This window comes from Salmo salar, chromosome 11 (genome assembly GCF_965601325.2).
Source record: "Salmo salar chromosome 11, fSalSal1, whole genome shotgun sequence".
In the NCBI taxonomy this organism is placed as follows: Eukaryota; Metazoa; Chordata; class Actinopteri; order Salmoniformes; family Salmonidae; genus Salmo; species Salmo salar.
In genome coordinates, this window is record NC_138301.1 from 92,955,566 (window position 1) to 92,978,905 (window position 23,340).

Below are 23,340 nucleotides of genomic sequence, written 5' to 3' on the forward strand. Positions count from 1 at the left end.
AGAGCCATAATGTGTTTGCTCTCTAATCACCTCCTACAGACAGAGATTAACCCTATTTTGAATCAGATGCACAGTGATAGTAGCTCATAATTGCAAGTGTGTGGATACAAAACAACAATGCAATGCATTTGATATAATATGAACAGTGTGCTGTGAGTTACAGACAGAGTCCCCACACACTATGATCTATTTTTCTCTGGGCCTGTGTTCTGGGAGCTGGACAGAGCGTCCGGAGCAGATGCAGTGCCACAGGCTAAATTAGAGGATTGGGATGATGATGAGGATGGAGGAAAACAGCCAGAGATGTCAGTGTGAATTAGTCACTGGGAGTGTTGAGGGCTCTCTCTCGTCTGCTCTGTTCACCCTCCACCCATCAGGCTGGCACGCAAATATGGATTTTAGATACACAGACACTGTCTGTCTGTTTGTGTGTTTCTACAGCACTGCTCCTTGCTGGAAATGAATGTTTTTCAGCTCCATTTGCACCCTGGTCTTCTACTGTTTTTTAACCATGTTGCTCCATTTGTCTTCATTTGTTAATCGTTTGTGGAGTGGGTTTTAAAGTATTTTATTGTCAGTGTTTGATTTAGATTTTTTTTACAGCAGGTTTGAAGTGTCCATAGAATGTTCAACAACAGCATGCAGTCTGTACACATCAAAGGGATGAAAGAGCATTTACATCCCTTCCAGAGGCTAGGAATAGAGGGTTGTGCTACAGGTCGTGTGACGAGAGTGAAGCTGTGAATCTCTGACTCATAGGAGGAGTTGTTGGAGGACACTTCACTGCCTGCAACTGTACCCAGTCATGCCCATAAGAGGGGGGTCAGACCAGGAACATTCTCTCTCTCAGTCAATCTCCCTCCTTCCCTGTCTTCTCTTCTCGCCCACCTCTATTCTCGCTGTGTGTGACAGACAGCGGTGTTGACTCTAAGGCCTTGTCTAGTCCTCTTAGGGCTAAGGTACAAAGTGGATCTGTCACCTGAAGTACACTGACATCAGGATTATCCCTGTAGGGAGAGGAGTCTCCGGAGCCACAGTACAGTGTACAGTACAGTACACCGCAGGAAGAGGGGATGGGGAGAATGTGTTGCACCTCTGTGTCTCCATGTTGTCATCGACACCTTACCACCTACACACACACATGCGTGCACACACACTTACTCACTCACAGTGGCAGTCTGCTGTTTATTGAGTCCCTCCATATGTGCAGACAATGTGACTATAGGGAGCCTGCTGAGGCTTTATCCTCCCCACAAATCCTCCAACCACCCTGGGTCTAGAGTTGGCATCTACACTCACAGCTCTCTCTCTCTCTTTCTCTCTCTCTCTCTGTGTGTGTTCAGGACTTAAGCCTGTTACATAATTGTATTAAAGCAAGAGTCACTTCACACCTCTTTCACTGTGTGAGATTTGGCATAAACGTCCCCAGATCTGTCAGAGGGAAGACCTCCGCCTCTCAACAACTTTGTCCCAAATGGTACCCTATTCCCTATGTAGTGCACTACTTTGACCAGGGCCCATAGGGTGCTGATTTACCTCCTGGGTCATTGGAGAACTCAGGGTGGCACTGTTAATGGTGTTGGTCACACACCAAATGGAAGGTGACGCGTGCAGCGGTGTATTCTGTTGTCTAGATAACAAAGGGGCTTTGTGACCTGGATACAACAACCTGAGATGAATGTCTATGTGTTGTATAACAGTACACATTTGCAGATGGAGTAAACGAACAACATGCATTGTAGCCTATTGCTGTACTGTACACACTATTACTTTATGATTTAATACACCGATATCACCATTGAATGTACTGTCGCACTGAGACTAATACTCTCTTTCTCCACACCCTCTTTCTCTCTCTCTCTCCTGCCTATATTTCTCCCTCTCTCTATCCCTCCTCAGAAAACTAAGCTCCAGGATGCGTTGCAGGAGAAAAATCGTCTGAACCTTGAGTTGTCCAGCCACAGCCTGAAGGCATCCAAGTATGACCAGGTAGGTAAGACTCTCAGCATGCATCCCAAATGGCACTTTATTCCCTACATAATGTACTACTTTTGACTAGGGCTGAACTGCACGACAGCACAGCGCTAAAATCTCTTGATCAATGGGCATACAGTTGAAGTCGGATGTTTACATACACCTTAGCCAAATACATTTATACTCAGTTTTTCACAATTCCTGACATTTAATCCTAGTAAAATTCCCCTGTCTTAGATCAACTAGGATCACCACTTTATTTTAAGAATGTGAAATGTCAGAATAATAGTAGAGAGAATGATTCATTTCAGCTTTTATTTCTTTCCTCACATTCCCAGTGGGTCAGAAGTTTACATACACTCAATTAGTAATTGGTAGCATTGCCTTTCAATTGTTTAACTTGGGTCAAACATTTTGGGTAGCCTTCAACAAGCTTCCCACAATAAGTTGGGTGAATTTTGGCCCATTCCTCCTGACAGAGCTGGTGTAACAGTCAGGGTTGTAGGCCTCCTTGCTCGCACACACTTTTTCAGTTCTGCCCACAAATTTTCTATGGGATTGAGGTCAGGGCTTTGTGATGGCCACTCCAATTCCTTGACTTTGTTGTCCTTAAGCCATTTTGCCACAACTTTGGAAGTATGCTTGGGGTCATTGTCCATTTGGAAGACCCATTTGCGACCAAGCTTTAACTTCCTGACTGATGTCTTGAGATGTTGCTTCAATATATCCACATCATTTTCCTACCTCATGATGCCATCTATTTTGTGAAGTGCACCAGTCCCTCCTGCAGCAAAGCACCCCCACAACATGATGCTGCCACCCCTGTGCTTCACGGTTGGGATGGTATTCTTCGGCTTGCAAGCCTCCCCCTTTTTCCTCCAAACGTAACGATGGTCATTATGGACAAAAAGTTAGATTTTTGTTTCATCAGACCAAAGGACATTTCTCCAAAAAGTACAATCTTTGTCCCCATCTGCAGTTACAAACCGTAGTCTGGATTTTTTATGCCGATTTTGGAGCAGTGGCTTCTTCCTTGCTGAGCAGCCTTTCAGGTTATGTCAATATAGGACTCGTTTTACTGTGGATATAGATACTTTTATACCTGTTTCCTCCAGCATCTTCACAAGGTTCTTTGCTGTTGTTCTGGGATTGATTTGCACTTTTCGCACCAAAGTACGTTCATATCTAGGAGACAGAACAAGTCTCCTTCCTGAGCAGTATGACGGCTGCGTGTTGTTTATACTTGCGTATTGTTATTTGTACAGATGAACATGGTACCTTCAGGCGTTTGGAAATTGCTCCCAAGGATGAACCAGACTTGTGGAGGTCTACAATTCTTTTCTGAGGTCTTGGCTAATTTCTTTTGATTTTGCCATGATGTCAATCAAAGAGGCGCTGAGTTCGAAGGTATGCCTTGAAATACATCCACAGGTACAACTCCAATTGACTCAAATGATGTCAATTAGCCTATCAGAAGCTTCTAAAGCCATGACATCATTTTCTGGAATTTTCCAAGCTGTTTAAAGGCACAGTCAACTTAGTGTATGTAAACTTCTGACCCACTGGAATTGTGATACAGTGAGTTATAAGTGAAATAATCTGTCTATAAACAATTGTTGGATAAATTACCATTGTCATGCACGAAGTAGATGTCCTAACCGACTTGCCAAAACTATAGTTTGTTAACAAGACATTTGTGGAGTGGTTGAAAAACGAGTTTTAATGACTCCAACCTAAGTGTATGTAAACTTCCGACTTCAACTGTATATCATATTGACATATCAGGGCCACAGGGCCCCAGGGATATCTCTCACAGATGGGGCTCTGCATTTCACTACCTAATAGAATATGGGATCCATCTCTAATAGATTGATAGCCACTGAAAGCCCCTTGCACAATTTCACTGCCTGTCTCCATTGAGAGATGATGCTTGTCGTGGTTCAATGGAATTGTAGACATTAGGTGAGGAGTGTACCATGGATTGTGTACCATAGATGCTGGGATATCTGTTAGCCGTAACATAACGTATTAGCCAGTGATAGATGATATTCACAGCAGCATGGAACAGATTGGCTACCGTATGGATGTTGTAGAATTTTGTAGTTGAAGTGCATTATCAATGGAGGTGGAGAGACCATGCTCATAGCACATAGCCCAGTCATGATGATCAATGCCCACACTTGGCTCTACTACTATCTCTAAACACTGTGATCTGGGACACAAAAACCAGGACACCACAATGTGTATGGTTACTATACATGAACACAATAATATGATTATTGTGGATAGTCAGATTAATATAATAGTTTAAAATATTTACGTTTTGCAAAAAGAAGGATTTCCATAATAATCCTGTTTGCATGGACACATCTGAAATCAGGCTACCTGATGGGACTTACACTGAACAAAAATATAAATGAAACATAAAGTAAAGTGTTGGTCCCATGTTTCATGAGCTAAAATAAAAGATCCCAGAAATGTTCCATATACACAAAAGGGTTATTTCTCTCAAATTTTGTGCACACATTTGTTTACATCCCTGTTTGTGAGCCTTTCTCCTTTCTCCTTTGCCAAGATAATCCATCCATCTGACACGTGTGGCTTATCAAGAAGCTGATTAAACAGCGTGATCATTACACAGATGCACCTTGTGCTGGGGACAATAAACAGCCACAATAAAATGTGCAATTTTGTCACACAACACAATGCCACAGATGTCTCAAGTTTTTAGGAAGTGTGCAATTGTCATGATGACTGAAGGAATGTCCACCAGAGTTGTTGCCAAATAATTCAATGTTCATTTCTCTACCATATGCCGCCTCCAACGTTGTTTTAGAGAATTTTGCAGTACATTCAAACGGTCTCACAACCGCAGAGCAACTGAAACCACGCCATCCCAGGACCTCTAAATCCAACTTCTTCACCTGCAGGATCATCTGAGACCAGCCACCCGGACAGCTGATGAAACTGTGGGTTTGTACAACCAAAGAATTTCTGAACAAACTGTCAGAAACCTTCTTAGGGAAGCTCATCTGCACGCTCGTTGTCGCCACCAGGGTCTTGACCTGACTGCAGTTCGGCGTCGTAACCGACTTCAGTGGGCAAATGCTCACCTTCGATGGCCACTGGCACACTGGAGAAGTGTGCTCTTCACGGATGAATCCCGGTTTAACAGTACCGGGCGGATGGCGTGAGTGGTTTGTTTGTTTGTTGATGTCAACGTTGTGAACAGAGTGTACCATATGATATGGGCAGGCATTAAGCTACAGACAATCAACACAATTGCATTTTATCGATGGCAATTTGAATACACAGAGATACCGTGACGAGATCCTGAGGCCCATATCATGTTTCAGCGTGATAATGCACGGCCCTATGTCACAAGGATCTGTACACAATTCCTGGAACCTGAAAATGGCTCAGTTCATCCATGGCCTGCATACTCACCAGACATGTCGCCCATTGAGCATTTTGGGATGCTCTGGTACGACGTGTACGACAGCGTGTTCCTGTTCCCGCCAATATCCAGATGGGACAACTTTTCACAGGCCACAATCAATAGCCTGATGAACTCTATGTGAAGGAGATTTGTTGTGCTGCATGAGGCAAATGTTGGTTTTCTGATCCACACCCCTACTTTTTTTTTTTAAAGGTATCTGTGACCAGCAGATGCATATCTGTATTCCCGGTCATGTGAAATCCATAGATTTGGGCCTAATTATTTTATTTCAGTTGACTGATTTCATTATATGAACTTTAACTCTGTAAAATCTTTAAAACTGTTGCATGTTGCATTTTATATTTTTTTAAAGTATAAATAAATGCGGAAAATCAGCAATCAAAATAAACGTTCTACCACAGCGACCATGTTATTTTTGCGAAGCCTATTTCATTCTGAGTTCGGATATATAAAGTTTGTATGTGAACACTATTTCTAACATGCATACAGTACTTTCAGTTTTTCTGAAATCACTTCACTCTCGTGTAAGAGGGAGGCTTGCGCTACCCAATGCTGGCACATGCGCAGATCAAATACACAGCTAGAATACCGATTAAGCTGTTAAGCTGTACATGTCCTAATAATTCAAAAGATTGCTCAGAAAGCCAGATTTTAATTGCTCTACGTAGATTTTGATCTTACGCCAATTTAGATAAGTAGAGTAAAGTGTTTACATGACTATTGCAATGTATGGCCTTACTGCCATAATCAGTTTAATATTGAGTTATTAGTGTGCATGCAGATGTACTCGATGACACAAACATCGAGAGCACCACTCCCCAGCCTCCCAGTGTGTCTATCTCTATCTATCTCATTCCCGTCCGGCAGACGCACACACACGCACGCACGCACGCACAGACAGACAGACAGACAGACAGACTGACTGACTGACTGACAGTCAGTCAGTCAGTCAGACTGAGCGACCGAGCGACCGTGGAGGGAGGCGACTAGCGCTAATAGTCTCACTTACAGAGGACCAGTTTTAACACGTGTCAAGGGAACAACTTGGCTCTTGGCTCCGTCCTATTGCCCCAACCAGCTCCTCGCGCACGCCACCCCCAACAAAAACGAGCTGTCTTTCTCCGCCGGCCAAGACGGGTCTTTGAGATGAAAGACGGGAGGTACCAGAGCCTGAGCCTGGGTCTGATGCTACTAAGTCTTTGAGATGAAAGACGGGAGGTACCAGAGCCCGAGCCTGTGTCTTATGCTACTACGTCTTTGAGATGAAAGACGGGAGGTACCAGAGCCCGAGCCTGGGTCTGATGCTACTACCTGAGGGGGCATGCTTAGGGTTAGCATCAGAGGCAGTAATCACAGGAGCAGTTAGCGTTAGTGCTGGGCGCTAGCCAAGGTGCTCTCTCTCTCTGGGTATTAATGAGATTGTGGAGACTTAGTAAATAACGCGCCTCTGTCTGACCCCCGCGTCAAAGGGGCGATTTCTCAAAGCGGATGACGTGAGATCGATGGGAGGTGTGAGTGGAGCGGTCTTCCTGTATCAGAGGGAGGGGATGCAGAGGGGGGACAGAGAGCCCCAGATGGACGACAGGAAAGGGGGAGAGTGAACGAGTGCTGAGAGGAACTTGTCAGGACTGTAAGCCTGTCAATTTGGTCTTTGTCATTATCATTTTCTCTTTATGGTCAACCCCCCTCATGAGCCCCAGATGAACTTTAACTGACCCCTATGTAGAGAAAGGATTGTATCACATCTAAGTGGAGTTGTCAGAATACTGGAATTATGGGGAGATATACAGTAGATGTGATTTTATATCAGAACAGAAGATCTTGTCCCAAACTTTACCCACAACCAAGAATGATTATAGATTAATTTGTTTGAGGGTCTGGCTGAAATCATTTGTTTCAGCGTACAAGTACAACATTATGAATAACTTGTGTGGTGCAATTTCGTGGAGTCTGCAAATTACCTTGAATGAGCTAATCTGTCGTGGTAATTAATTAGTGACTTAAGGGGTTGGAAAGCGGTGAGGAATGATTCTGTTCAGATGCAGCCTAACTCCAGAGAACCCAACTGAACTCACCTTCAAGGCATTCAGATTGATGATGAAATGAAGCCACCGATTTTGAGTCAGCAGCTACCTTTCATAGTCACTATGGAAATAGGCTGATTAACTTTACTTCAGTTTGTGAACTCTCCAACCCCCCCCCCCCCCCCCCCCCCCCACTCCCATGAAACTCTGATTCATGTAATGGTGTAAGACCAAACTTCATCAATTTTGCATGCCTCTGTTACTTCGGAAATACATGGAAATGAATGAAAAAGAAGGATAAATTGTTGGAACAGAAGAAAAAATGTTTTTCTCTAATTTTTTCTTCCCTCACTCCAAATGCATATACTGTATATTTAGTCTCTCTGATTCACTCTTCCCCTGACTTGATTTCTCTCTTTCCTTATTTTCTTCTTCTCTAGGTAAGGTCAGAATATGAGCAACTTAGACACACCTATAGCACTGTGAGTCAGGAGAGAGACTTGGCTCAAGAGGAGAGGAAACAGCTCCAAGGCAAACTGGAGAACCTCGAGCAGGTCCTCAAGGTGAGAATCCATCTGCCCGTCCATCCATCCAAACATCCATCAATCCATCCTAGCTCTCCTAAATTCACTGCTACTTTTCCTCCAACGCAGCCAATCATGAGATATGGACTAAACATCAGCTGCACGGTTCTATAAGGCCTTTGCAATCTGATTGGTTTAAGTTAACGTAAGGCCAGATCACTTGAACCTTTTGTGAAAATCTGATTGGACAAATGCATCTATCTACAAAGTCTGTCCTTCGAGTTATAGAATACATATTGTTTTTACAATAAAAGCTTGGAAGAAATTGGTGTAAGTCATGAGCTTTGTTATCTGTTTTGCAGGACACCCTTTTTCATTACACTCTTATTTGCCAATAGCAATCAGCAGTAGTCTCATAGCAGTGTGAAAATGCTCTCATTACAAATCACTGCTTTCCTCCATTCCATATTGATTGTCTGTTTGTAAGGAGTGGATATGTTTGAGGGAAAAATGTACCCATCAAGAGGAAATTGACTCCTGCTCCTGAAAAATGAAAGAAGTGTGTGTTGCTTTCTCATTGCCTATTTGCCTATTGATTTGTACAGATGGGTAGATTGCATGTTGGAGAACATTATGGAGAGAGATGGGGTAAGCAGAGAAAGACTCTGAAAATGGAGAAAGAAGATTTCCTGAAGTGGAGCATTCTCCTTCATTTCCAGTGTGCTCAATGTTTCAGGGATAATGACAATGACGATACCAATGACTGCGATTATGAAAATCTGTAGGCTATTGTTTGATCGCTGTGTAGGAGAGTAAGAGGACAGTTCATTCTGGAGCTTTTGAATGACCACCACCACATCTGATAGAGTGAGCCTAGCAGATCAAATCAAATGTTATTGTTCACAAACACATGTTTAGCAGATGATATTGTGGGTGTAGCGTAAGGCATGTGTTTCTAGCTCCAAAAGTGCAGTAATATCTAACAAGTCTAACAATTTCACAACAATACACACAATACACACAATTTCTAAAGTAAAGGAATGGAATTACGAATATATAAATATTTGGACGAGCAATGTTGGAGCGGCATAGACTAAAATACAGTAGAATAGAATAGAATAGAGTATATACATATGAGATGAGTAATGCAAAATATGTAAAAGTGACTAATGTTCCATTATTAAAGCGGCCAGTGATTTCAAGTCTATGTATATAGGGCAGCAGCCACTACGGTGCTAGCGATGGCTATTTAATAGTCTGATGGCCTTGAGAGAAGCTGTTCTTCAATCTCTTGGTCCCAGCTTTGATGCACCTGTACTAACCTCGCCTTCTGGATGATAGCGGAGTGAACAGGCAGTGGCTCGGGTGGTTGTTGTCCTTGATGATTTGGCCTTCCTGTGACATCCGGTGCTGTAGCTGTCCTGGAGGGAAGGTAGTTTGCCCCCGGTGATGCGTTGGGCAGACTGCACCACCCTCTGGAGAGCCCTGCGGTTGCGGGCAGTGCAGTTGCCATACCAGGCGGTGATACAGCCCGTCAGGATGCTCAAATTGTGCATCTCTAAAGGTTTGTGAGGGTTTTAGGTGCCAAGACACATTTCTTCAGCCTCCTGAGGTTGAAGAGGCACTGTTGCGTGGGTGGACCATTTCAGTTTGTCAGTGATGTGTATGCCGAGGAACTTGAAGCTTTCCACCTTCTCCACTCTCGTTGATGTGGATAGGGGGGTGCTCCCTGTTTCCTTAAGTCCACGATCAGCTCCTTTGTTTTGTTTACGTTGAGTGAGAGGCTATTTTCCTGGCACCACACTACCAGGGCCCTAACCTCCTCTCTGTAGGCTGTCTTGTCATTGTTGGTAATCAGGCCTACTACAGTTGTGTCATCTGCAAACTTGATGATTGAGTTGGAGGCGTGCGTGGCCACGCAGTCATGGGTGAACAGGGAGTACAGGAGGAGTCTGAGCATGCACCCTTGTGGGGCCCCTGTGTTGAGGATCAGTGAAGTGGAGGTCTTGTTTCCTACCTTCACCACCTGGGGGTGGCCTGTCAGGAAGACCAGGACCGAGTTGCACAGGGCGGGGTTCAGACCTAGGGCCCCAAGCTTAATGATGAGCTCGGAGGGTACTATGATGTTGAATGCTGAGCTATAGTCAATGAACAGCGTTCTTACATAAGTATTCCTCTTGTCCGGATGGGATAGGGCAGTGTGCAGTGCGATGGCGATTGCGTCATCTGTGGATCTATTGGGACGGTAAGCAAATTGAAGTGGTTCTAGGGTGTCAGGTAAGGTAGAGGTGATATGATCCTTGACTAGTCTTTAACAGCACTTCATGATGACAGAAGTGAGTGCTACGGGGCGATAGTCATTTAGTTCAGTTACCTTTGCTTTCTTAGGAACAGGAACAATGGTGGACATCTTGAAGTATGTGGGGACAGCAGACTGGGATAGGGAGAGATTGAATATGTCCATAAACACTCCAGCCAGCTGGTCTGCGCATGCTCTGAGGACGCGCTAGGGATGCCGTCTGGCCCGGCAGCCTTGCGAGTGTTAACACTCTTAAATGTCTTACTCAAGTCGGCCACAGAGAAGGAGAGCCCAGTCTTTCATAGCTTGCCGCGTCGGTGGCACTGTGTTATCCTCAAAGCGGGCGAAGAAGGTGTTTAGCTTATCCGGAAGCAAGACGTCGACGACGTGGCTGGTTTTCCCTTTGTAGTCCGTGATTGTCTGTAGACCCTGTCACATACATCTCGTGTCTGAGCCGTTGAATTGCGACTCCACTTTGTCTCTGTACTGACGTTTTGCATGTTTGATTATTTTAAGGAGGGAATACCTACACTGTTTGTATCCGGCCATATTCCCAGTCACCTTGCCATGGTTAAATGCGGTGGTTCACACTTTCAGTTTTGCGTGAATGCTGCCATCTATCCACAGTTTCTGGTTTGGGTAGGTTTTAATAGTCACAGTGGTACAACATCATCTATACATTTCCTGATAAACTCAGTCACCGTATCCGTGTATTCGGCAATGTTATTCTCAGAGGCTACCCGGAACATATCCGCGTGATCAAAACAATCTTGAAGCATGGGTTCTGATTGTTCAGACAAGCGTTGAATAGACTGTAGCACGGGTACTTCCTGTTTGAGTTTCTGCCTATAGGAAGGGAGGAGCAACATGGAGTCGTGATCAGATTTGCCGAAGGGAGGGCGGGGGAGGGCCTTGTAAGCCTTTTCGAAAAGCTGAGTAGCAGTGGTCCAATGTTTTCTCAGAGCAAGTGCTACTGTCAATGTGTTGGTATTACTTTGGTAGCGTTTTCCTCAGATTAGCTTTGTTAAAATCTTCGGGTACATTAAATGCTGCCTCAGGATATTTGGTTTACAATTTGCATAGAGTCCAGTGTAGTTATTTGAGGGCCATCGTGGTATCGGCTTGAGGGGGAATATACACGGCTGTAACTTTAACCGAAGAGAATTCTCGTGCGAGGTAATACGGTCAGCATTTGATTGTGAGGTATTCTATGTCGGGTGAACAACTATATATCACGAGAGAGCCATGTTTCCTTGAAACAGAGTATGTTACAAGCCCTGATGTCTCTCTGGAAGGAGATCCTCGCCCTGAGCCTGTCAACTTTATTATCCAGAGACTGAACATTGGCGAGTAATACATTCGGAAGCAGTGGGTGTTGTGCGCGCCTCCTTAGTTGGACTAGAAGTCCACTCCGAATTCCTCTTCTCAGCCGGCGGTGTTTTGGATCAGCCTCTGGAATCAGTTCAATTGCCCTGGGGGGTACGAACAAGGGATCCAATTCGGGAAAGTCATATTCCTGGTCGTAATGCTGGTAATGCTGGTGAGTTACCACTGCTCTGATATCCAAAAGTTATTTCCGGCTGTATGTAATAACACCCCAAAAATTCTGGGCTAATAATGTAAGAAATAACACATATAAAAACAAAATATTGCATAGTTGCTTAGGAGCTAGAAGCACGGCTGCCCCAACTTGTCATGGCGCCGACAGAGGTACATGCCCTCCTAGGAGGTACATGCCCTCCTATGAGAAAAATGCCCTTTTGATTGGTGACGATTTTAATGTAATGATTTGATCATCAAGCAAGCTAATTTCTCAAACCCTTGAATGTTGGAAAATACCCTTCCTCGCCCTCCTGCTATCGTGAGTGCGACAGCGAGCTGTCCTTTATGCAGAGCATATGGGTGCCTGGTGGCGAGTTGAGTAGTAGGCTACTTGTTGCATCTCTCACTGTCAGGGACTGGGAAGAGGGCAATTCGACTGTTTGTTGAGGCAGATGTCAGCAGCAGAAAATCTAGTAAAGACTAGTTAAGTAACTGATTTATCTACACTGATTTATCTACATTATATATACAAAAGTATGTGGACACACCTTCAAATTAGTGGATTCAACTATTTCAGCTATACCCGTTGTTCACAGATGTATAAAATCGAGCACACAGCCATGTAATCACTGTAGAAAACATTGGCAGTAGAATGGCCTTACTGAAGAGCTCAGTGAATTTCAACGTAGCGCCGTCATAGGATGCCACCTTTCCAACAAGTCAGTTGGAAAGTCAGAAATGGCTTGTTGAGATAGGTGTGGAAGAACTTGACTGGCCTGCACAGAGCCCTGTCCTCAACCCCATCAAACAACTTTGGGATGAATTGGAACGCAGACTGCGAGCCAGGCCTAATCGCCCAACATCAGTGCCCGACCTCACTAATGCTCTTGTGGCTGAATGCAAGCAAGTCCTCGCAGCAATGTTCAGACATATACCAACTTCATATTAATGCCAATGATTTTGGAATGAGAAGTTCGACGAGCAGGTGTCCACATACTTTTGGTCATTCAGTGTACATTAGCAATCAGCTGATGTTTCTGTGAACAGCAGCCTAGTGGTGTTAGCTTGGTTACAGTGTGTGATGACGGAGTGTGCTTTTGCACAGTATTTACGTATATGGTGAAAAGAAATTGTGAATTCGACTATAGGAGCAGTAGTAAATTATGAATTTGGGGAGGGAGGTTTCACATTGAGCACTTGCCCCTCACAAAGGAGCCTGGTGACAGCCCCTCAGTCACTGGAGTCCCCAGCAGAGCTTAAGACTCTATGATTATGCAAAGCAGTGCTTGCTTAGCCCAAAGCCAGTAGGGGTGTCCGGGGTTATTCTTCCCCTACAAAAAAAGCATAATTTCAGCAGCATGAATTTGGTACACTTTGAGATGAACTTTGAGAGATTAGAACATTGAGAGATTCGATCTTTTTTCAGGTAACTTTTCCACAGCAGACACTGCCAGTACTCAATTACAGTTGCTACTTGTGGGTCTCTCTACTCTGGAACACTCTTTAGTCTCTACTCTGGAACACATGCATCTACAGTGTATTGCCAAAAACCACTCAACAATTGCAAACATGGACTCTGACCTGTCTAATGAGCCAAGCTGATTAAAGAATACCACAGTACCAAACACCCCCCCTCTCTCTCTCTCTCTCTCTCTCACACACACGCACACACGCACACGCACACACACACACACACACACACACACACACACACACACACACACACACACACACACACACACACACACACACACACACACACACACACACTGTGCAGTAATTAAAATCCATAGCTGCTTTATGTTTTTAAACTCCAAGAAACATCTTATGTCCCTAACTCCAATTCCTACCGGTGGCAGCGGCTCTTAACTCTGCAGATACAGTCATGATGACTCAGATAATTTGGGAGTGGCTAGATTTGGGTTTTGTGTAGGTGTCTCTGTGTGATGGATCACAGGAATCAGTGAGTTGGACTAGACGTAGTCAGTACAGGTAGACACATTTCATACCCTCTGAATTAAAAACGTGAGCTTTTTATGTATTGTGTAGCAACTATTACAGGTGCTGTAAAAGTGTTTGGACTGTTGTGTGACCATTCTATGATACATTTGGAGATTTTAAAGGCATAGTTACCTCACTATGACCATGAACTTACTGTGTTGTGACCTGGTCTCCCAAGTATGTAACCACATATTGAACATGTTGTGATATGATTATGGTCTCCCGAGCATATGACCATGTATTGACTGTGTTGTGACCTGTTCTCCACAGCATATGCGAGAGGCTGCAGAGAGGAGGCAGCAGTTGGAAGAGGAGCATGAGCAGGCCCTGGCTGTCCTCACCACCAAGCAGCAGGAGATTCACCTTCTGCAGAGGGTAAGCCCATAATACCCCACCTCGCCTCCGCCCTAGACTCCAACCACCATGACCACAGTATGACCACAGAGGTCACAAGACAAATCAAATCAACGTTTATTTGTCACGTGCGCCGAATACAACAGCTGTAAACCTTACAGTGAAGTGCTTACATACAGGCCCTAACCAGCAGTGCAATTTTTTAATAAAAAATAGCATAGTTACCTCACACTGTTATCATGGTAACAGTGTGATAGCCTATAGGGAGGAGGTCAGAGACCTGGCCGGGTGGTGCCAGAATAACAATCTATCCCTCAACGTAACCAAGACTAAGGAGATGATTGTGGACTACAGGAAAGGAGGACTGAGCACGCCCCCATTCTCATCGACGGGGCTGTAGTGGTGCAGATTGAGAGCTTCAAGTTCCTTGGTATCCACATCAACAACAAACTAGAATGGTCCAAACACACCAAGACAGTCGTGAAGAGGGCATGACAAAGCCTATTCCCCCTCAGGAAACTAAAAAGATTTGGCATGGGTCCTGAGATCCTCAAAAGGTTCTACAGCTGCAACATTGAGAGCATCCTGACCGGTTGCATCACAGCCTGGTACGGCAATTGCTCGGCCTCCGACTGCAAGGCACTATAGAGGGTAGTGCGTACGGCCCAGTACATCACTGGGGCTAAGCTGCCTGCCATCCAGGACCTCTACACCAGGTGGTGTCAGAGGAAGGCCCTAAAAATTGTCAAAGACCCCAGTCATAGACTGTTCTTTCTACTACCGGAGTGCCAAGTCTAGGACAAAAAGGCTTCTCAACAGTTTTTAACCCCAAGTCATAAGACTCCTGAACAGCTAATCAAATGGCTACCCAGACTATTTGCATTGTGTGCCCCCCCAACCCCTCTTTTATGCTGTTGCTACTCTCTGAATATCATATATGCATAGTAGCTTTAACGATACATTCATGTACATACTACCTCAGTTGGCCCGACCAACCAGTGCTCCCGCACATCGGCTAACCGGGCTATCTGCATTGTGTCCCGCCACCCACCACCCGCCAACCCCTCTTTTACACTACTGCTACTCTCTGTTCGTCATATATGCATAGTCACTTTAACCATATCTACATGCACATGCTACCTCAATCAGCCTGACTAACCGGTGTCTGTATATAGCCTCGCTACTGCTATTTTCAACTGTCTTTTTACTGTTGTTTAATTTCTTTACTTACCTATTGTTCACGTAATACCTTTTTTGCACTATTGGTTAGAGCCTGTAAGTAAGCATTTCACTGTAAGGTCTACACCTGTTGAATTCAGCGCACGTGACAAAAAAACTTTGATTTGATTTGATTATGAGAGACAAGTATTGTGCAACTATCATTAAATGATCCCCCCCAAACACTAACTCATGCTCCATGAAAAAAACAAAAAAACATTCTACCATTAGTCCTGGTGAGACAGATGAGAAAGTAAAAGGGGCCATATAATCAGTGGTCTCCTGTGATTGTCTGTCTCTGTGGGCAGCAATAATCTGAGCCTCTAGAGAGCTGTGTGAATTCCTGTGTATGTGTTCTGTTCAGAGAGGAGCCATGACAGGCAATTAGCGCAAACGCCAAACACAGCACAGATCAGACTCCCCTGAGCCTAAACCGAGCACTTCACTTTAGAGAGACGCAGAGAGAATGTGTGTCAGCTTGTGTGTCTGCACGTCTATCCGTGACTATCTGTGCTTCAATCCATGTGTTCGTATGCATCTGCCTCAGCGTGCTTGTTTGAGTCCTTGTCCTTCCTTTTCCTGTTTACTCCTTAACCTAATTTATTGTGCTGTGATTCCATTCAATTAGCAATTGCACAGATATTATCTCATTGGAGTAGAACAACAGTTTGTCCTTATTGATATCAAAGCCAATCTGGATGAAACAGATTGATTTCATGAGGCTATTTTGATGCACCTCAGTTTCAGGTTTTTCTGTTGGAACTCATCGCGCCCCATCTGTTCTCACCCAGTCTCCCCCGGTCCTCAGATAGCCCTCAGCTGTGAAGCATTAACTGCCTTCTCCTCCTCATGCTGTGCAGAGCTGACATCAGTTGTTGTTCAACTCAGACTGTCTATTCTACAGGTAACTACCAAAATAATTGAAACACCAACATAAAGTGTCTTAATAGGGCCTTTCGCCACCAAGTCAGAACAGCTTCAATGCACCTTGGCATAGATTCTACAAGTGTCTGGAATTCTATTGGAGGGATGCGACACCATTCTTCCACAAGAAATTCCATAATTTGGTGTTTTGTTGATGGTGGTGGAAAACGCTGTCTCGGATTCACTACAGAATCTCCCATAAGTGTTCAATTGGGTTGCAATCTGGTGACTGAGACGGCCATGGCATATGGTTTACATTGTATTCATGCTCATTAAACCATTCAGTGACCGCTCGTGCCCTGTGGATGGGGGAGTTGTCATCCTATGGGGGCATAGCCATAGTAGCCAAAATAATGGCCTGCCCAGCATTTTTATACATGACCCTAAGCATGATAGGATGTTAATTGCTTAATTAACTCAGGAACCAGGGCACTCCGTTCATCCACCTCTGGCCTGCTCGCCTCCCTACCTCTGAGGAAGCACAGTTCCCGCTCAGCCCAGTCAAAACTGTTCGCTGCTCTGGCACCCCAATGGTGGAACAAGCTCCCTCACGACGCCAGGACAGCGGAGTCAATCACCACCTTCCGGAGACACCTGAAACCCCACCTCTTCAAGGAATACCTGGGATAGGATAAAGTAATCCTTCTAACCCCCCCCTTAAAAGATTTAGATGCACTATTGTAAAGTGGTTGTTCCACTGGATATTATAAGGTGAATGCACCAATTTGTAAGTCGCTCTGGATAAGAGCGTCTGCTAAATGACTTAAATGTAAATGTAAATGTAAATGAACCACACCTGTGTGGAAACACCTACATTCAATATACTGTTTCCATTACTTTGGCAGTTACCTGTATGTCTGCAGTGTACCAAGAGCTATGCCACTTGTATGTTTGATGTAACACTGACAGCGAGATACTGTGCAGTGCTCATTGTGTCACCTGCAGGTCCTACAGTATATGACTGTGTTTCTGTGTATTCTCCAGGCTCAGGTTAAAGCTGAGAAAGAGCATGAGGGAGCGGTCCACCTGTTAGAGGTAAGTGGACATGGAGGTCCAATGGGCAAAATGAGGATGGCTTCGGTGGCTGTTTTCAAAATGGCTGTCAATTGACTAATATGTGGTTTTGTTTGTGTATGCAAGACACATTGACGCATATGAAAAATACCTCCATTGTGTTGTTTGAATTCCACCAAATCCATATTGCCTTTCATGAAAAGCTAGAGTTTTGAGGTAAGCCTGGTTCATCCCAGGTCATACTCCATACTGTATTTACACTGAGCAACAAAAATGTAAACGCAACATGTGAATTGTACCAGACATTTTCCACATGCACAAAAAGCTAATTTCTCAAAACTGTTGTGCAGAAATTTGTTGATATCGCTCTTAGTGAGCATGTCTCCATTGCCAAGATAATCCATCCAGCTGACAGGTGAGGCATATCAAGAAGCTGATTAAACGGCATGATCATTACACAGGTGCACCTTGTGCTGGGGACAATATGCGGCCCCTTTAAAATGTGCAATTTTGTCGCACAACACAATGCCACAGAAGTCTTACGTTTTGAGGGAGCGTGCAATTGGCATTCTGACTACATGAATGTCCACCAGAGCTGTTGCCATTGAACGTTAATTTCTCTACCACAAGCTGCTTCCAACGTTGTGTTAGAGAATTTGGTAGTGCGTCCAACCGGCCTCACAGCCACAGACCACGTGTAACCACGCCAGCCCAATATTTCCACATCCAGCTTCTTCGCCTGTGGGATCGTCTGGAGGAGGGACTCATTCTGATTGGCTGGACCTGGCTCCCCAGTCGGTGGGCCTGGCTTCCAAGTTGGTGGGCCTATGCTGTCCCAGGTCCACCCATGGCTGCACCCCTGCCCAGTCATGTGAAAGCCATAGATTAGGGCCTAATGAATGTATTTCAATTCACTGATTTCCTTTATGAACTGTAAAATCAGTAAAATCTTTGAAATTGTTGCATGTTGCATTTATATTTTTGTTCAGTATATATAGCTTTTTGAGGCTTTCGTTGAGTGGTGATTTTAGCTGTAATGAGAATAGAAGACTTTTACAGAGAGTTGGGTCAGCAAAACCTGCTCATAACTCTCTCCTTTACGACTCAGTGAGACCGCTCCACATCGCCATTGCTCAGGCTCAGCTCAGGAGCTCTCATACCAGCCATGGCACTAATGGTTCCTGGAGAAACCTCTTTTACAGACAAAATTCAAAACGCAACCATCCAGATGATGAAATATATCTACAGTGTAGAGGAGATGCATTAGGAGGACTGGCACTGTTCACATAGAACTCCAATAGCGTGCTCAGTTACTGCGTTAAAACGAGTTAACCTAGAGAGGAGATGACACTAAGATTATCTAGGGACATGAGTATTGTTCCTTTCCGTCATTTATGGTTCTCAACACTGTCTTGGCTATGATTTTGGGTGTTTTTTATTTTATTTTTTTATATTTATTGTAAGTTATTTGATATTCCCCATGGGAGACTCGTTCTTACTTGTTTTGTAATGGTTCTCTTTTCTCATTTATTTACATGATTTTGCATGGATTACTGTATTACGTATGCATTGATCTCATACAGTGTAACAGTTTGATTTGGGTGTTTGTTTTCTTTCATCTTTGTTCAATGTCATTGTGTGTTTCTATGTGTTTCTTTTGTGTCTGAACAGAACCATTTGGACAGAATGCAGGTATTTATGTTTCCTAACCTGAAACATCTAAAATCCCCAATGTTCATCATCTCCATGGTCACATTCGTCCTATAACCTTTAAATAGTCTCAGTGAATCACTTAGGCTCTAATTCACATTAGTGCATTAGTTAGAAAAGGTATGGTAATTAGGCAATCAAACATACTAATATTGTATTCAATTGAAGTATATCAGATGAACAGAGCCCAGTGCTGGTACTGCATCACACTATAGATCCTCTTTTGCCTTAGATCCTCTGTACTCCAGTCCAAGGTTGTGTCCCAAATCACACCATATTCCCTATATCCCTCAAACTCAACTCTGGACCTCCAAGCCAGTTCCACTGCATGTTTTAATTGTTCCACTCTAATCAGGGACTGATTTAGACCTGGGACACCAGGTGGTGGTCAAAATTAGTGCACTGTATGGTAGTCCACTATACAGTGGCTTGCGAAAGTATTCACCCCCCTTGGCATTATTCCTACAGTATTTTGTTGCCTTACAACCTGGAATTAAAATAGATTTTTTGGGGGGGGTTGTATCATTTGATTTACACAACATGCCTACCACTTTGAAGATGCAAGATATTTTTTTTGGGGGGGGGGTGAAACAAACAAGAAATATGTAACGGCCATTGTTAGAGAAAGACCAAGGTGCAGCGGGGGATGTGTTCATCTTGAATGAATTTTAATACAAAAAGAGAACACTTGACAAAATAAGCAAAATGACAGCCGACAGTTCTGTCAGGTACTAACAACGAAACAGAAAGCACTAAACAGAAACAATCACCCACAAAAACCCAAAGGAAAAACAGGCTACTTATGTGTGACTCCCAATCAGCAACAACAAACTACAGCTGTGCCTGATTGGAAGCCACACGGCCAAAATCAACTAAACAAACCAACCTAGAAAAAAGAACAAAGAATGCCCACCCAATGTAACACCCTGGCCAAACCAAAATAACGAACAAAAAAAACCTTTATGGCCAGGGCGTTACAAAATAAGACAAAAAAATTGAAAACTTGAGCATGCATAACTATTCACCCCCCCAAAGTCAATACTTTGTAGAGTCACCTTTTGTAGCAATTACAGCTGCAAGTCTCATGGGGTATGTCTCTATAAGCTTGGCACATCTAGCCACTGGGATTTTTACCCATTCTTTAAGGCAAAACTGCTCCAGCTCCTTCAAGTTGGATGGGTTCTGCTGGTGTACAGCAATATTTAAGTCATACCACAGATTCTCAATTGGATTGAGGTCTGGGCTTTGACTAGGCCAAGACATTTAAATGTTTCCCCTTAAACCACTCAAGTGTTGCTTTAGCAGTATGCTTAGGGTCATTGCTGGATGGTGAACCTTCGTCACAGTCTCAAATCTGTGGAAGACTGAAACAGGTTTCCCTCAAGAATTTCCCTGTATTTAGCTCCATCCATCATTCCTTCAATTGTGACCAGTTTCCTAGTCCCTGCCGATGAAAAACATCCCAACAGCATGATGCTGTGGTGATGAGAGGTGTTGGGTTCGCGCCAGACATAGCGTTTTCCTTGATGGCCAAAAAGCTACATTTTAGTCTTATCTAACCAGAGTACCTTCTTCCATATGTTTGGGGAGTCTCCCACATGCCTTTTGGCGAACACCAAACGTGTTTGCTTGTTTTTTTCTTTAAGCAATGCCTTTTTTTCTGGCCACTCTTCCGTAAACCCGACTCTGTGGAGTGTACGGCTTAAAGTGTTCCTATAGACAGATACTCCAATCTCTGCTGTGGAGCTTTGCAGCTTCTTCAGTGTTATCTTTGTTTTCTTTGTTGCCTCTCTGATTAATGCCCTCCTTGCCTGGTCCATGAGTTTTGGTGGGCGGCCCTCTCTTGGCAGGTTTGTTGTGGTGCCATATTCTTTCAATTTTTTAATAATGGATTTAATGGTGCTCCATGGGATGTTCAAAGTTTCTGATATTTTTTTATAACCCAACCCTGATCTGTACTTCTCCACAACTTTGTTCCTGACCAGTTTGGAGAGCTCCTTGGTCTTCATGGTGCCGCTTGCTTGGTGGTGCCCCTTGCTTAGTGGTGTTGCAAACTCTGGGGCCTTTCAAAACAGGTGTATATATACTGAGATCATGTGACAGATCATGTGACACTTCGATTGCACACAGGTGGACTTTATTTAACTAATTATGTGACTTATGAAGGTAATTGGTTGCACCAGATCTTATTTAGGGGCTTCATAGCAAAGGGAGTGAATACAAATGCAGGCACCACTTTTCCGGTTTTAATTCTTTTGAATTTTTTTAAACAAGTAATTTTTTTCATTTCACTATTTTTTGTATGTCTATTACATGAACTCCAAATAAAAATCAATTTAAATGACAGGTTGTAATGCAACAAAATAGGAAAAATGTCAAGGGGGGTGAATACTTTTGCAAGGCACTGTATAGGGAATATGGTGCCATTTGGGACAAATACCAGATGTCCTGTAAGATCCAAGCACATTTGATTTCCTTGTTTCCTTTTTAAACCAATCAGACCAAAGTAGTGGCTCCCCGATGGCTATTCATTCATCCTCAGTTTCTGTATCTCAGCCCATCTTGCAGCTGAGTGTTCTGACTCTGAAGTGTTCTGACTCTCTAGTTTTATCGCTGGGTGAAACCAACTTTCCTCGTGACTAGGACCCTGGCTTGCCTTATCTCTTCCTGTGCAGGCCATGGTGTTTCAGTCTTGTAGCTTTCAGAGAAAACCCAACGGTTGTTAACTCAAGGCTCTAAATGTAATCTCGGAGCTGCTTAGATAATGTCTTTAAAGTACATACTTTTATAAGCCTCTTAACTCGTCACACTGCTTGGCCTTTGTTATCAAAGTGTATCAGCGTTGCACAGCCTCTACTTCCAGATCCTTTGATTACTCGGCAGGCAGTGTTTTTGATATGAATGAGCTGTTCTAAGCTAGAAATGGCTCTTTTGGGATCCCGTGCCATAATTGGTTCAGCTTGCGATCTGCAGCACTAGTAAAGGATTTAAGCCAATGATTAGTTTAACTCATATCCATGTAGTGGTATATTACTAACATGTTATTAACATAAAACATGCATTTCCTTGCAATATAGTTCTAAAGATTTGCTACATAGGAACCCAGAAACCCTCCTTCCATTGACCGTTTGTGTCCATATCTCTCTCCTCCACACATCCCTGTCTACGGAAGGTCAAGGTTCGCGACCTGGAGCTGAAATGCAGGTCACAGACTGAACGTTTTGGCCAGCTGTCCAAGGACCTGGAGGATTTCCGTCTGGAGGCGGATACTGTAGACATCCTCAGCACTGAGCCTTTCTCCAAACACGACGTTCCCTTTCACCCGGAAAATAAACTCTCCCAAATCCTCAACGGACTGGCAGCCCAGGCAGGGAAAGGTGAGCACTCCCAACTCCCAACGCTGCCCTCTGAGAAAACATTATGGTGTCAGATGACATAGATATGAAGCAGAAAAGTTCTTATCACTAGAGAATAAAAGTATATACATCATGTCTGGCATTTTATTCAAACATTGTATCTCATCAATCAAGACCAAAAGACAGTTCTGAAAGTCTATGTGCACACCCATGTTTGTGCTCCAGACGAGGAGGCTCTCAGTCAGTCATTATGCCTGGGTAATTAATGAATTCAAAATTGAACGAGACAGTCGTTTAATCTAGTTGTCACAACAATGACCTTTGCCAGAACCCTGTGGGCTGAGGTTGGGAGAGTGGGAGAAAGACAGGGAAAGTTGGCAACTAAACGGGCTGGTGTGAGCCACAGTAAGGCCCCGCTTTTACTTCAGTCCATCTCAGCAGAACAGGCTTCAAGGCCAGTCTGGATCACTGGAAATGGAAGAAATGCTGCTTTATTCATGATCAATGACACAGCTCATTGATCAGCGGGCTGATACTGTGTTACATCTGCTAATGAGAATCAACACGTTAGTATTCTAACCCCACGTTCTAACCCCACGTATTCTAACCCCACCTGCCAGTTGAACACACAGCAGAATCATCGATGCAGATACTGTAGATCAGAAGCCTCTGAGATACTGCTCTAGATATCCTCTTCTCTCGCTTTACTGCAGTGAGAATGCTACTGTACTGTTGTAATCTGGTAGCATGATGAACCAAATCTAACCACCAAGAATTCAAATTTTATATTTTTGTCTAAGATGGGAAATTACCTAGGCATGGCTTTGTGTAGAGGTGTGGCTGCTAGAACTCCGTGATGGTAGTGTCCCGTTCCGTGTCAGTAATGTCTTTAGAGAGTGTTAAGCATCAGAGAAATGCCTTGCAGATGTGTCAGGCAGAG

The 23,340-nt window shown here is 43.9% G+C and overlaps 1 protein-coding gene across 3 annotated transcripts in view; it reads left to right on the forward strand.

Annotated features, from left to right (window-relative positions):
* The window catches only part of LOC106563161 (RIMS-binding protein 2), a 91,113-nt gene that overhangs the window by 47,013 nt on the left and 20,760 nt on the right, over positions 1-23,340 (forward strand). For 2 of the 3 annotated variants that reach the window (XM_082958144.1, XM_045689949.2), the window contains exons 2-6: positions 1,900-1,989; positions 7,899-8,021; positions 14,095-14,199; positions 17,305-17,355; positions 22,217-22,421. In XM_082958144.1, the coding sequence (XP_082814270.1) occupies positions 1,900-1,989; positions 7,899-8,021; positions 14,095-14,199; positions 17,305-17,355; positions 22,217-22,421 (574 nt within the window). Of the gene's footprint in view, positions 1-1,899; positions 1,990-7,898; positions 8,022-14,094; positions 14,200-16,137; positions 16,301-17,304; positions 17,356-22,216; positions 22,422-23,340 lie in introns of all 3 variants that reach the window. The other variant, XM_082958145.1, reaches the window with a different exon arrangement.